The sequence below is a fragment of the Suncus etruscus genome, chromosome 10 (genome assembly GCF_024139225.1).
Source record: "Suncus etruscus isolate mSunEtr1 chromosome 10, mSunEtr1.pri.cur, whole genome shotgun sequence".
Classification (NCBI taxonomy): domain Eukaryota; kingdom Metazoa; phylum Chordata; class Mammalia; order Eulipotyphla; family Soricidae; genus Suncus; species Suncus etruscus.
This window is the reverse complement of record NC_064857.1, coordinates 57,213,951-57,229,038: the sequence shown is the minus strand read 5'-3', so window position 1 is coordinate 57,229,038 and position 15,088 is coordinate 57,213,951. Positions and strand designations below refer to the sequence as shown.

Genomic DNA, 15,088 nt, shown 5'->3' with positions numbered 1-15,088 from the left:
AAAAACCACAAAAAAAAAAAAAAAGTACTTTAAATGTTTAAAGATATTCTTTTTTTAAAAATATTTTAAATTGGTTTATTTTTTTGGTTTGAGGTAACAGGGGTTATTCCTGGCTCCGCACTCAGAAATTGCTCCTGGCAGGCTCCCGAACCCTACGTGATGCTGGGAATCAAACTCTAATTGGCCACTATACTATCGCTCTGACCACATTTGCAGATATTCTTTCGAAGAGAAAAATGACACATTCATCTAAAAAAAAACTCTCACATATTAAAATGTTGCAGTTGGACAAAACTTTGCCAAGAGAATGAGTGAAAACAGAAATTTCTAAAAGAAAATAAATTGTGTCCATTTTAGGGGGAGCTAATTTATTTGAAAATAAGTCCTGAGGGCCCGGAGAGATAGCACAGCGGCCTTTGCCTTGCAAGCAGCCGATCCAGGACCAAAGGTGGTTGGTTCGAATCCCGATGTCCCATATGGTCCCCTGTGCCTGCCAGGAGCTATTTCTGAGCAGACAGCCAGGAGTAACCCCTGAGCATCGCTGGGTATGACCCAAAAACCAAAAAAAAAAAAAAAAAAAAGAAAAGAAAATAAGTCCTGAATACCAAACAGCATATGCTTTGCTAGTATTAAACATGTCCTCTTTTTTTTTAATATATTTTTTATTTAAGTAACATGATCATAGTTGGGTTACAGTCATAACCAGAACACCCCCCCTTCACCAGTGTAACATTACCCCCCCTTCCCATCCTCTGCCTGTATTTGAGACAGGCATTCTACTACAGTTATTTGTTGTTAAGTCCAGTAAGTTGTATTTTTTTTCCTTAAAGGAAAAGAGTAAAAAAATATAGTAAAAGTGTGATAGTGGCAATTGCCATTATTTGCATAGGTCCAGAAAAATGGGGAAAATGGGAAAAAATCCTTGACCTGATTACAAAAAGGCCTCACCCCAGAAGTTTATTGGCATAAGACTGACTCTGGGTTCCAGGCATATCAGTCCATCCAACTTGAGTCATTCTCAAGGTCCCGGTGAAACTTTTTCACACTTTAGCTATTGTTGGTATCAGATTCTTATATTTAAAGACTCTGGATTCTGTGCATTTCTTTCATCAATGTTAGGCTGATGTGGAGCATCCTCTAGTTTCAGCATACCATTCAGTGCGGAGCAATCTGCCCTGCATGCAGACTGTTGCTGAGTTGTCTGGGTGTTGGGAGCACTCTTTGGAGTAAGTCAATGCCAAAGCAGTGGTAGGTCTTCCCTGGTAGAGGCTTGGATCCTGGTAATGCTATAGACAATTGTGGTTGTTTCCATAGATGGTATCCATTGTTCAGGTGTGTGTGGGCGATGCCCATTCTTCTAAGGCCTGAGCCAAATCATTATGCCAATGTTCAGGATAAAAGGCCTAATTGCATTACCAAATTTGTGTTCCATCTCTATTAGATAAGAACTTGTTTGCATATGTATTATTTTCCCATTTTAATGTGCCTATGCAAAAGAGAAGCAATGCCACAAGATATTGTTGGTGCATCTGGGGGCCAACAAATAAAGCCCAACATTCCCCGTAACTTGGTACATACATGAAATCTATACAGGGATACTCTTCTACCAGTATTGCTTATAAAACAGATCTCAAAGGGGGGGGGGGGGATCAAACAATCAAATAACAAATCCAGTAGGCAAAATTGTCACTATATGAGGATATTCGAAAAGAGTTATAGATGTTAAGGGAATACATCTGAGATATACAAAGGAGATACACGTGACCCTTTTATGTTTTAAAAATGATATTTAAAAATAGGAGGGGGGTGTTTCCGAGACACCACTTTGGTCTGTGATTTGGACAAGCTAAGAGAGCATGGAGCCATGTCCTCCCCTTGTTGCCTGCTGAAGCTTCTGACTCCCCGAGAGGCGTTTGCTTCCTAATTGCTGGAAATTGAAAGTTCAGCAGTCCCTTCCCAGTCCCTTGCAGGAACAAGGAAGCCTGAGGTCTCTTTTAAATTGCACCTCACCCAAACCCACTTGCTGGGACCCTGAGCAGTTGCCTAGGAATAACCCTGGCTCTTTTTTTTTTTTTTCCCAACAGCGCTCAGAGTCTACTCCTGGCTCTATCCTCAGAAATTGCTCCTGGCAAGCCCGGGGGCCATATGGGATGCTAGGATTTGAACCACTGTCCTTCTGCATGCAAGGCAAGTGCCCTACCTCCATGCCATCTCTCCAGCATCCTTTGGGGCCAGGGCATTAGCATAGTGGGGAGGGACCTTGACTTGCAGGTGGCCCACCCAGGTTCAACCCCTGGCATCCCATAGGGTCATCCAGAGCCTGCTAGGAGTAAACCCTGAATGCCACCTGGTGTGGCCCCAAAACAAAACAAAAACCATGTGGCCTTTTCAAATAGACAATTTCTTTTTTTTTTGGGGGGGGGGAGGGTTTGGGTCACACCCGGCAGCACTCTATGCTCAGAAATCGCTCCTGGCAGGCTCGGGGGACCATACGGGATGCCAGGATTCAAACCACCATCCTTCTGCATGAAAGGCAAACACCTTACCTCCATGCTATCATTCTGGCCTGACAAGTGTTTGTTTAAAGGAGGGGATGTACATTATGCTTGCTAAAGATTCTTCTCAGGCAGAAGTATTTGCTTTCCCCCAGCAGGGTCAGGTGAGGCTCTGAAAAAGACTGCTTTCATCCAAGCTGGACCTGCGGTACCCAGCTCGGGGAGTGCCTGAATTGCTGCGGGTTCAGGCATGGTCCCCAGACAGGACCTCAGTATTGCACTAAAGATGGAAAACAATATGGAGATTTCTAAAAACAAAAAAAAAAAAACAAAAAAAAAACAAACAAACAAACAAACAAAAAACCCTGGAAATTGAGCTCCCATACAATCCAGCTATACCATTCCAAGGGAAATACCCTAGGAACACAAAACTACAATTAAAAAATCCATTCCTCACACCAATATTCATTGCAGTGCTATTTACAATAGCCAGACTTTGGAAACAACCAAGATGCTCTTTAACAGATGAATGGCTAAAGAAACGTGGTACATATATACAATGGAATATTATGCAGCCATCAGGAGAGATGAAGCCATGAAATTTTCCTATACATGGATGTACATAGAATATATTATGCTGAGTGAAATAAGTCAGAGGGAAAGAGATATAGAATAGTATCACTCATCTATGGGTTTTAAGAAAAATAAAAGACATTTTTGCAATAATTCTCAGAGGCAATAGAGATGAGGGCCGGAAGATCCAGCTCACGATAGGAAGCTCACCACAAAGAGTGATGAGTGCAGTTAGAGAAATAACTACACTGACAACTATCATAACAATGTGAATGAATGAGGGAAGTAGAAAGCCTGTTTCAAATACAGGCAGGGGTGGGTAGGGAGGTGAGAGATTTGGGGCATTGGTGATGGGAACATTGCACTGGTGAAGGGGGGTGTTCTTTACATGCCTGAAATCCAACTACAGTCATGTTTATAATCAAATTGTATAAATAAAGGCATTTTTAAAAAAAAGATGCTTTTGAGTGCACCAGGGCCCCACCATCCGTTCAAGCCCCGCCCCCAAACCTCCTCTGCCCAACCCAGACTCAAATCCCGCCCCAAGCCCCGCCCTGCCTACGCCACGCCCCTAACCACGCCCCCGAGTCGATCGCTTTGTCCCGCCCTCGCCTCCGAGGGCGAGGCCGCGGATTGGTGGACGCGCTGGATAGGGGCGTGGCCCGGTCACGTGGCGCGGAACCGGCACGGCGTGCGGTAGGGTGAACGCGCAGCCGGGTGCGGGCTTGGCGGGGCGCGTGGCCGGCGGGGCGGGCGGCGGGGCCCGGTGCGTTCGCAGGGTCTGGCCGAGGCGGCCCAGGACTCTCGTAGGCCGGCAGTCCACCCCGATTCCGGCGGGCGAGGCGCCTCCCGGGCGGGCCACCGCCTCTGGGCCCGCGTGACTGCCTGCCCGGGGCATTCGGTTTAAAGGGCGCTCGGGTCTGTGCTTTAGGGCGGCCTGCGGGGGGTCGTGAGTCTGGGCTCCCGGATCAGTGTCAGGGGGTCCAGGGCAAATGGCTCTGGTAACAGGCTCCCTGGGTCAGAGACCCAGGTCATGGGGTTCGGGGTCAGAGACCCAGATCATGGGGTTTGGGGTCAGAGGCCCTGGATCAGAGACCAGGTCATGGGGTTCGGGGTCAGAGATCCTGGATCAGAGACCCAGGTCATGGGGTTCGGGGTCAGAGATCTTGGATCAGAGACCCAGGTCATGGGTTTAGGGTCAGAGATCCTGGATCAGAAACCCATGTCATGGGGTTCAGGGTCAGAAAAATCAGAAAACCAGAGGTCATGGGGTTCGAGGTCAGATACCCTGGATCAGAGACCCAGGTCATGGGGTTTGGGGTCAGAGATCCTGGATCAGAGACCCGGGTCATGGGGTTCGGGGTCAGAGACCCTAGATCAGAGACCCAGGTCATGGGGTTTGGGGTCAGAGGCCCTGGATCAGAGACCCAGGTCATGGGGTTCGAGGTCAGATACCCTGGATCAGAGACCCAGGTCATGGGGTTCGGGATCAGAGACCCTGAATCAGAGACCCAGGTCATGGGGTTTGGGGTCAGAGGCCCTGGATCAGAGACCCAGGTCAGGGGGTTCGGGGTCAGAGACCTTGAGTCAGGAATTCCAGGGTCAGAGGCCCCTGGTTAGGGTGTTCTGGGGCCCTGGGTTTTCTCAATCATAGGATGGGGGGTGGGGGACTTGTGGCCTTTCCTCTTAAGATCAAGGGCCTCTTGATCAGGTCTCAGGGACAGTGGAATGTGGCCACCCACGGGTGTGCCCAGAGGACAGATACTTTGTCCCTGGGGTATGTGGGCAGAGGTCAGTGAGACCTTTAGGAGCCTCTCTGTTCACCGTCAGGCTGTGGGACAGGTGCCGGGGGGCACTCACCAGCTCCTGAGTTTACCCAGGTTTGAAGCCCAACCTCTCAGTCCTATCTATATTCACCTTGCTGAGGGCCTGACATTTGCCACAAAGACTCAGGCACTCAGAGCCTCACCTGCAGGCCCCGAGAGAAAGTTCCAGGCATCGCTTTCCCACCAATATTTCAGGCTGGTTAAGAAGAGAGCAGACTGGTATTTATTCCAAGGGGGTAATACTTGCTTTTGGTCATACCTTAATAAATGGGGCATAGAATAGGTTCCGTTTGACTGGGCATGAGTGGCAGATGCACAGTTCACTGTCCAGGCCTGGCTGGCATGATGGGGCTGAGTTTGGGGCCGTTTTGGCAAATGCCCAGGACCTCCCTGCCATGAATCAAGCCCACGGAGCAGATTGACCTGCTAGGTAGCATTTCTCTGGGACGGCTGCGCTGCTGGCGTTCAGGAGTTGGGGGGACAGAGATGAATGGACTTTTGTCTGCCCTGAAATGCCTGTGCGGCCTGCAGGCACTTTCTGGCTGGGACTGAACAGCTAGGAGGCTGCTCTTTGCTACCCTGTTGGTGTCTGAGGGGCCACTGAGATGAATCCTGTCCCCCACCATAGTCCCAGCTCCAGGTCTGGTTGTAGTGAAGAGGCCCAGTCCTGGGCTCAAGTCACTACAGAGCCAACATTTCCCAGGGAAATGGTGCCTTCACAGCAGGTCCCTGGGCCAGATGGGGGTTTTGTTTTGTCTTTATCTGACTTCTATATACAAAGTGGAATGTCCTGTGTGTGTGTAAATCAGAATTTGTCAGTGCCTAGGAGAAGCTGGGTATGTGTGTATGTTGGGGGGGGGGGCTGCCTCAGGGTGCTACGGGAAGACGGGCCTGTCCTCTCAGCCGCCCACCAGTGTGCAGGCTCTTTGGACAGTACCCTGTGGTTCTTGGAGCTTGAAAATCTCATACTCCATGTGCTGTAGACTCAGGCTTCCTCTCCTGGAGCTGGCTGCCCTCGGCTCACTTCCTGGAGTCCACCCTTCCCCTGGGCGGGGCCGTGCTGACTTCCCTGGTGCTTTCCAGGCCCTTGGCTCAGTGCTCAGACCTACTCTCCAGGACTCCAGCTCTGCCTACAACAGGAACCATGTCGGCCCTCAGCGCCCTCTTCAAATATGTGGATGAGAACCAGGATCGCTACATCAAGGTAGGCGAGCACAGGCACCATAACCGTTCAGAGCCACCCTGTAGTAAAGTGTCAGAGACTTGCGGGGGGGGGCCAGTTCCCGTGATGCTGTAAAATGGCAGTGGGAGAGAGGGGAATGTGGGGTGAAGAAGCTGAGCTCTCAGGAAGGGGCCTGACTGGGGGTGCCCAGGGAAGTGTCCAGAGGCAGAGACTAGAGTCTTAGGCCAGAGAGCGGAGGCACAGTATAGAGATCACAGCTACGCTGGTCAGCTTGAAAGGTGCCCAAATGACTCTTCTGAGTGTCCTGTAGAGACTCTGTTTTGGGGGGCCACATCCTATGACACTCAGGAATTACTCCTGGCTCTGTGCTCCGAAATTACTCCCAGTAGGCTTAGGAGACCATATGAGATGCCGGGATTGAGCCACGTGCAAGGCAAACACCCTCCCCACTGTGCTGTCACACCAGCCCCCAGAAAGAGACTTTAAGGAAAAAGAAGAGACAAGACTGGGTAGTGTGGAGCATCCCCATCTCCTCACTGCACAGTGGAGGTGATTTTTGGCTTCAAGCAGGAAATCTAGAGGCAACAGAGCCAGTCAAGTTCCTGCTAGTCCCCATCTCCAGTGCCTGGGTGAGCGCTGGTGCAGGTGATTTTGTGTTGTGAATCCAACATGTAGCAAATGCCCTGCCCTGTAGCTGAATTTCCAATGGAGTCTTTGCAGTGTATGGTTCTAAAAATGATACTTGCAAGGGCCTGGCTGTTGTCAGGTAAACTCAGACCCTGTGTTTTCTGGACCCTTTTGCTTTGTGTTATCGATTAATAATAGGATCCTTCAGCTGTAATTGTGTGAGGCCCACCAGTACTGATCCCTGGCCTTCCTTGGTGCACTTGTCCTGAGATCTCCATCCTGCTGCAGGTGGGGAGGGAGTGGGCAGACAGGTCCCATCAGGATGTGCCCCGTTTGTTCTCCACAGAAACTGGCGGACTGGGTGGCCATCCAGAGTGTGTCTGCATGGCCCGAGAAGAGAGGTGAGATCAAGAAGATGATGGACGTAGCAGCTGCAGACATTCGGCAGCTGGGCGGCTCTGTGGAACTGGTCGACATTGGGAACCAGAAGGTAAGAGCTGGCTTGTGGGTCTGCTGGGCCTTGACGGGGGCTCTGTGCCGCTCTCTCTCTCTCTGGACATCTGTGACCTCTGTGTGATTTCTGCAGCCTCAGTGCTAACCTCTCTGAGTTTAGTGCTGACCTTAGTGCCCCATGCTGACTCCTGGGCCCTCAGTGCTGATCCCTGCCCAGTCAAGGGTTAAGTGGGGAGCTTCTGGAATCTTTGCCTCTTTCTCTGTGTAAAGCTGTGTGCTGCCCAAGGAAGCATTGTGTTGTGTCCCAGAGCAATACCAGAGCAGGTAGAACATTTACCTTGTACTTGGTCAACCTAAGTTTGATCTCTGATATCCCATATAGTCTTCTGAACCTCCCAGGAGTAACTCTTGAGCACTGCTGAGTGGGGAAGTGCTGATGGGCAGGTGGGGCTGGCCATGTGCTCTGAGGTCAGGGCTTCCTTGGACTTCTGGAGGGAAGAGGACCTTGGTTCCAGGGCCCAGATCCAGACCCTGGGTCTGGAAGTGGTGGGCTGGGCTAGAACTGGGTGGGGGTTCTGCACTGCATTAGGCTGCTAAGCCTTCATGAGTGCTACTTCCTGATCAGGCACTGCACTGTTTTTTGGCACTGTCCTCGTTCCTGTGGATGCAACTGCCTGGGGACAGTGCTTACACCCTCAGCCCCATGCCATGGGCTCTGCAGTTGCCCTCCACCTGGTACCTGGGTTAGTCTCTCTTTTTTTTTTGTTTTTTTTTGTTTTTTTTGTTTTTGGGCCACACCCAGTGGTGCTCAGGGGTTACTCCTGGCTGTCTGCTCCGAAATAGCTCCTGGCAGGCACGGGGGACCATATGGGACACCGGGATTCGAACCAACCACCTTAGGTCCTGGGTCGGCTGCTTGCAAGGCAAATACCGCTGTGCTATCTCTCCGGCCCCATGGGTTGGTCTCTTATTCGAGCGTTCCCAACAGTGTTCAGGCATGACAGGCCCAGTGCTCGGGGCCAGCAGTGACACGGGTGCCTGGTCCCTCACTTGGCCCCACACCTGCTCCCTTGTTGCTGCTGGACACCCCCCCTCCAGTGCCTTTGAGCCTGGGGACTTTTTATGTGGCCTGGTATGGGGACATATGGGACATCTTGTACATCCACTGGCAATGAAACACAGAACTAAGCCTCAGACTGTCACAGGGAAGAGGCTTGGAAGCAGGCAAGTGACCAAGTGTGTGTGGTGGGGCCCTCGGTGGCTCTGTTTTTTGTTTTTTTTTTGTTTTTTTTGTTTTTTTTTTTTTTGGTTTTTGGGCCACACCCAGTAACGCTCAGGGGTTACTCCTGGCTATGCGCTCAGAAGTTGCTCCTGGCTTGGGGGGCCATATGGGACACCAGGGGATCGAACCTCGGTCCCTCCAAGGCTAGCGCAGGCAAGGAAGGCACCTTACCTTTAGCGCCACCGCCCGGCCCCCCCTCGGTGGCTCTGAATTGTGGCGTCATACCTGTGGGCCTAGCCCATCAGGCTGCATGGAAAATGGAGTCAGCTGGGGTGTCCCCTTTCCCTGCAGCTCCCCGACGGCTCTGAGATCCCCCTGCCCCCCATCCTGCTGGCCACCCTGGGCTCTGACCCAAAGAAGAAGACTGTCTGCATCTATGGGCACCTAGATGTGCAGCCTGCGGCGCTGGAGGATGGCTGGGACAGTGAGCCCTTCACGCTGGTGGAGCGTGACGGTAGGTGGGGACTGCAGCACAGGGTCCCTTCCCAGTGGAGGTGTCCCCCATTGTTGATCTATCTCTTGTGACAGCTCTCAGGGCCCTAGGCCTTGCCATATGCTGGGTGTCCCAGGAGCCCTGTGGACATGGGAGAGGCGGCTGACCTCGCTGGCTTCTGCGCTGTGCTGATCACAGGAGTGGGGCAGTCAGTGACCCCACACATCCTACCTGCAGACCTGGTCTGATCCTCGGCTTGCGGCAGGAAAGAGTGGTCTGAGGGGTGTTTCAGCACCAGTGGGAAGTTGGTCTCCTTTAGCAGAGGCCATGGGGGCTGTAGACGCGGCAGGCTGAACACTTCCCAAAGGATACCTGGGCAGGCATGTGCCTTGGCTCTCCGGTAGCTGGAACAAGGCTGGGGGCACTAGGCATGACCCCTTTGTCATCCACATGGCCAGCACCCAGACACCTCAGTAGGGTGGGCTGATTAGCCTGGCAGGAAGGAGGCATGGGTGTTCCCCAGTATCATGGTGCCCTCCTGGGGGCAGGGACTCCCTGGGTCTGTGTCTGACTGAGAGTCACTGGGGTCCATTCAAAGCTGCACCCAGATGCCATGTTTGGGGGAAAGTGAGGGCAACTGGGCATGGCTCCAGGACTTGGGGTGATCCAGCAACAACCTTCAGTTGCATTGCCTTCAGCTGCTAGTGGTGAGGGCACCCTGCTCCTCCGTCCTCCTATTCCTGTCCTAACCTATCACCCCGGCCTGTTGCTCTCCTAGGTAAGCTCTACGGCAGGGGTAGCACCGATGACAAGGGCCCAGTGGCTGGCTGGCTCAACGCCCTGGAGGCTTTCCAGAAGACAGGCCAGGTACCCGTTGTCACTGTCTGTCAGAGGAAGGACAGAGGTCACCTGGAGTGGCAGGCGGGTCCCACTCCCAGAATGGCACCTTGATTCGGCTGAACTTTGTGGGCAAAGGTTCCCAGCTGGTTAACATGTGGGTGCAACTTTATGGCTTTAAAGTCCACCCAGGAATCATGAGTAGGCTGGAATACAGGTGCTGAGTAAGACTCAGCCCTGCCCTGGGACATCACCTGCCCTGACAGCCATGGGCCTCGCTTTGTTACTAGCCTGCAGCAGGAGTTCTTCTAGAAACTTGTTTTCTAGCCCTTGTTTAACCTTCAGCACCTCCTGAGGCCCAGCCCAGTGGGGCAGCCCTGGTGGCCCCTAACACCATATTCTCGGACCCTCACATGGACTCACTGCCCTGGAGGGCCACACACAGATTTCTGTAAGGTACCCCCAGGTCTCCTGAGCACTGCTGGAGGAGCCCCCGAAGTTAAAAATACTTTTTCACTCTCATCGGGAGTTTGTAAGATTCCAAGAGCAGGTGCCTGGCGCAGACACATTCCCCACCCCACACACACATACACACATTGGGTAGTGAGTCTTGACCATGGTGGCCTCGCTGTCCCTTCACAGGACATTCCTGTTAACATCCGCTTCTGCCTGGAAGGCATGGAGGAGTCAGGCTCCGAGGGCCTGGATGAGCTCATCATGGCGCGGAAGGATACGTTCTTCAAAGATGTCGACTATGTGTGCATTTCCGACAACTACTGGCTGGGCAAGAAGAAGCCCTGCATCACCTACGGACTCCGAGGCATCTGCTACTTTTTCATCGAGGTAGCGTGCGCACACACACATGTGTATAGAGAGAATGTGTGTGTGTTGAACAGTGGATTGTGCATTCTACAATCCCCAAAGAGGGAGAGGGATTCCCATGCCCCCTGTCCTGGAAAGACAAGAGACGCAGGTCCGGCAGCAGTTCCAATGCAGGAAATAATCCACACACAGTCGGGCAGGTACAGTAGGCAAGAAAACTAACCACAAGCTGTTCACCCACAAACCAGTCACTCCACTACATGGAACCATGAGCCAAGATGTCAACTACTCCTCCAGGCCGCCAGAGTATCCTTTATTAGGAAAAAACAAAGCCCACCCCAAGGGGAAGGAAAGAAGCCAGATGAGGAGGCAATGGGGGAAACACCTTTTTAATAGGAAAACTGAAAGAACCAGTGGAAAGATATCTAATCAGAAGGCAATATGAGGACCAATCTAAGGTCTCTACCAACATACGTGTGTGTGTGTGTGTATATGTGTGTGTAGTTGGGATGTGTCTGGACCATATTTCCTGGTCACAACAGTAGCTCTAGTGGGTGGTCCAAGTCCTGCTGGCCAGTGCCCATGTAAGGGCCCCCCTCAAACTCACCTTTACCTGTGTGAGTGCCCCCGCTCTTCTGTATGTGTACAACCTTGTCACCACTATTGGGGTTTGGTTCACCTGGACTTGCTCATCGGACCATGTAGTCAGCAAGTCCCACTCATGGTAGCTTGTGTATCTGCTCACCTGGTACACAGTTCTTCACCTGTTGTTATGTTTGGGTTCCTCTGCAGGAGCATGTGCTGCTCCCTACGCTAAGCAGATCTAGTTTTCTGGCCTTAATAGCTCAGTGTCCTGGGAACCTGTCAGGGTTCTGTCACCTGTGATGCAGACTTGCTGGGAGGGAGCACATTCCAACTCCCAGGGGTGGCACTGAGCTTGACTAGCTTGTCATTGAGGAGGCCTAGCCCTGCAGCGGTGCTCTGTCCCACCAGGTGGAAGGCAGCGACAGAGACCTCCATTCTGGGGTGAATGGCGGCTCAGTTCATGAGGCCATGACCGACCTCATCGCTCTCATGGGTGAGTGGTTGGGGCAGGGAAGGGCCGTGGGCAGATTCAGCCATGGGGGTATCCCCGGCTTCCTCAGGAGCACCCCCTCCCTGTTCCCAGAAACAACCACCCACCACTTCACTTCCTCCTTGGCCCCACCACATTCCTCTGAGTCCTTGTGCTTCCCCCACCGCCCACCTCTTCCCTGGACCATGGCCACCCAGCCCGGGAACATCTCCCCAGGCAGGTTCCTGTTCTGGTAACAGCTCCTCAGCTGGAGCAAGAGAGTGAGAAACAAGCAAGTGTGAGCAAGAGCAGGCACGAGAATAGGTGTGAGCAGGAGCAGGTTTGAGAACAGGTGTGAGCGGAAGCAGCAGTCAGGTTGGTGCTGCACTGTGCTCTCCACCTGCTCCATCCCTGCCACTGTATGCTAGGCCGGGCCCCTGTGCTCAGAGTGAGGCGACCTCGGGCATTAGGACCTCCTAGGTGATGGACATGCAGAGCTCAAGAGCCTGATCCAGCAGCCTTCCCGGCACGCTCAGCATGCGTGGACTCTACCTGCAGTGCTCCTGTAGACAGTCACCCGGCTCATGCTCCACAGGTTGCCTGGTGGACAATAAGGGGAAGATTCTCATCCCGGGCATCAATGAGGCAGTGGCCCCAGTCACAGATGAGGAGCTGAAGCTGTACGAGCAGATCGACTTCGACCTGCAGGAGTACGCCCGGGATGTGGGCGCGGAAACGCTGCTGCATGCCTCCAAGGTGGGCCGAGGGTGTGGCTGGGGGCTCCTGAGGTGCTGCCGAAGCCCTGGGTCATTGACAGCTGCCAGGTTGAAGCTGGCCAGACTGGGAGAGCCTGTTCCTGGAGCAGCTTCCAGTGCTGGCCCGGCTCGACCTTCCAGAAGGTCAGTGGCCAGTGGGCAGGCGGCCTGCTTGAACCATGTCTGTCGAGCCACTGAGGCCATGTCGGCACCAGTTTCCACTGTCCTCTAGCTTGTGTGTGGACACCATGTGCAGGGGTGGGGGACAATGACTGCCACAGCCTGAGTCCCACCACCACCCAGGGCCTTGGCCTGCATCTCCCTTTCCCCGGGGTCCTTTGGTGACAGTACCGGTGTCTCTGTTTGCAGACAGACTTGCTCATGCACCGCTGGCGCTTTCCATCCTTATCGCTCCATGGCATCGAAGGTGCCTTCTCGGGTTCAGGCGCCAAGACCGTCATTCCCCGCAAAGTGGTCGGCAAGTTCTCCATCCGGCTGGTGCCCAACATGACCCCGGAGGTGGTCAGCAAACAGGTATGTGAACTGGGGTGCAAGCAGGATAGACCCCCCCCCAACTCTGAGGGTGAGGTTCTGATGGGGTCAGAGATGAGGATGGGCTCTCAGTATTCTGTATGGCTCTGATGGGAGGTGAGGCTGGTCTCTGCCCCACCCTCACTGTCCTGTCCCAGTGTTCCCTCCCTTATCTCTGCTGACAGCAGGAATCTGACCCTGACCCCAGCCTGAGGAGTGACTCTGGGCCAGTTGGCTGAGTCCAGAGGAGCAAATTCCAGTGGTCAGAAGTCAGCCACACCCGCAGTGTGCCCTGGGAGGGGACAGGATGGGATGGGAACCTGGGACAGGCCTGGATGGACAAGATGGACCTGGGACCCCACAGGAGGACACAGCCCAGGATGGCTCCAGGTTGGCTCAGCCCATTCAGCACTTTTAAAGCTAAATCTTAAATGACTTGACTTCAGTATCACAAAAAGGGCGAATTCTCCTAATGAGCAAATTCCTTTCCCTTTTCCCTTGAAATAATGGGATTTTGTTTATCAATAGGCTTTTCTGTCCATTATCAGTTACACAATTGGTAAATTCAGGGCTGCAGAAATAGGCTTTGAAGGGGTCACTCTGTGGCTTAGAGCTGATTGAGATCCAAGGATCCACTGCACACTCACTTAGGACAGAGCTGTGTAGACTGGGTCTTGGAGCTCTGTGAACTCTGGGTCCTGTGGTCCCATGGATCCTGTGGATTTTGTGGTTCCTATGGGTCCTAAGGATCTTGTGAGTCCTGCGGATCCTTTTGGCCCTGTGAGCCGCTATGATCTGGTTACTAAGGAGTGAGCACCTCTCGGCACTGAGTCCTCATTCAAGGACCACCATGTCTCTGACTTAGGTCATAACCTACCTGAATAAGAAGTTCTCCGAGCTGGGCAGCCCCAACAATTTCAAGGTGTACATGGGACACGGGGGGAAGCCCTGGGTGTCCGACTTCAATCACCCACACTACATGGCCGGGAGGCGAGCTCTGAAGACAGGTCAGCACACTCAGGCACAGTTCTGGGGGACTGTGGGGGTGGAATGGTCAGCCCCTGGGGTGGGTGGACGTGCTGCCTAGCTCACCCTCATCCCTGCAGTGTTCGGCGTGGAGCCCGACCTGACCCGAGAGGGTGGCAGCATCCCGGTGACATTGACCTTCCAGGAGGCCACGGGCAAGAACGTCATGCTGCTGCCTGTGGGCTCGGCTGACGATGGCGCCCACTCGCAGAATGAGAAGCTCAACAGGTGCGACAGGGTCAGGGCCTGTCTCCCGACCCCACACTCCTGGCCAGGGTCCATAGAGCCCCTCCAGCAGGACATGGGGCGTGGGCTGACATCAGGCCCGGCGCCTCCCGCCGGCTTTGGTCCTTAGGCACAACTACATCGAAGGTACCAAGATGCTGGCAGCCTACCTGTACGAGGCGTCTCTGCTGAGTGACTGAATGTCCAGCTCCCTGGCCCACTCCATCCCATCCACTCAGATGTCATCAGGTCACCAGGAAGGACCGTGGGCAGCTTCAAGGAGGCCACGCCCTATGGAAGGTTCTGTTTCTTCACAGGAAAGGGCCTGTCTCACTGTCCTCTGCTCTGGCCTGTCTGCCTGACTCAGGTCTCGCCCTTTCGTGGTGGACTCGCCCCTGCCCAGCTGCTGCCTCCTGTACCCTTTAATGGCCCACCCAGGCTCAAGTGCGAGTACTTGGGGCTTGGTCACTGCTCAATAAACGTGGCCAGCCTGGCTATTGCTCTCATCCCCCCCTCTGTGGATTGTAGTATTCTGTCCTAACACTCGACTTGGGCCCCCATCAGCTGTCTGAGGGTACTGAGGATTTCAGGCAGCCAAAGCACGTTCCAGCCCGACTGATCCTCTGTACAACTGTGGCTGCCTCAGCTCAATCACAAATGGAGCCATGTCCACCGAACCCTTAGGGGTCACCCTGGGCTGGTGCCCTGTTCTTGCTCCCCAGAATCACTCTCTCCGTCCCCCACCCCTCCTCCACTGAGTCCCTAGCAAATATTCTGGATCCTTCTCTCTGGGCTTGAGACTCTGTTCCTGGTGCTTCAGCAAAGACCTTCCTTGAGACCTGGTCCTGGGGTTACCTCAGTTCACCTGCTTGCTCCCAGGAAGGGCAGAGCTGGGGCACCTTAGGCTCAGCCGAGAGGGAACTGAAGGGTCAGACCTTGCATTTTATGAGTGGGGACTGAGAGAAT

General features: G+C 53.4%; 1 protein-coding gene across 2 annotated transcripts; it reads left to right on the top strand.

Moving 5' to 3' along the window:
• The first annotated feature begins 3,737 nt into the window (after positions 1-3,737).
• On the top strand, positions 3,738-14,626 carry CNDP2 (carnosine dipeptidase 2). Of its 2 annotated transcripts, none has more exons than XM_049781767.1 (12): positions 3,738-3,785; positions 5,978-6,098; positions 7,051-7,194; positions 8,731-8,893; positions 9,651-9,739; positions 10,352-10,552; positions 11,525-11,609; positions 12,181-12,341; positions 12,710-12,874; positions 13,737-13,878; positions 13,978-14,125; positions 14,253-14,626. In XM_049781767.1, the coding sequence occupies exons 2-12, from the start codon at positions 6,039-6,041 to the stop codon at positions 14,320-14,322; spliced, it is 1,428 nt and encodes a 475-aa protein (XP_049637724.1). In that variant the 5' UTR covers positions 3,738-3,785; positions 5,978-6,038; the 3' UTR covers positions 14,323-14,626. The 2 variants fall into 2 exon arrangements, with proteins under 2 accessions (XP_049637724.1, XP_049637725.1); XM_049781768.1 differs by having other exon boundaries at positions 3,745-3,764.
• The last annotated feature ends 462 nt before the right edge of the window (positions 14,627-15,088 follow it).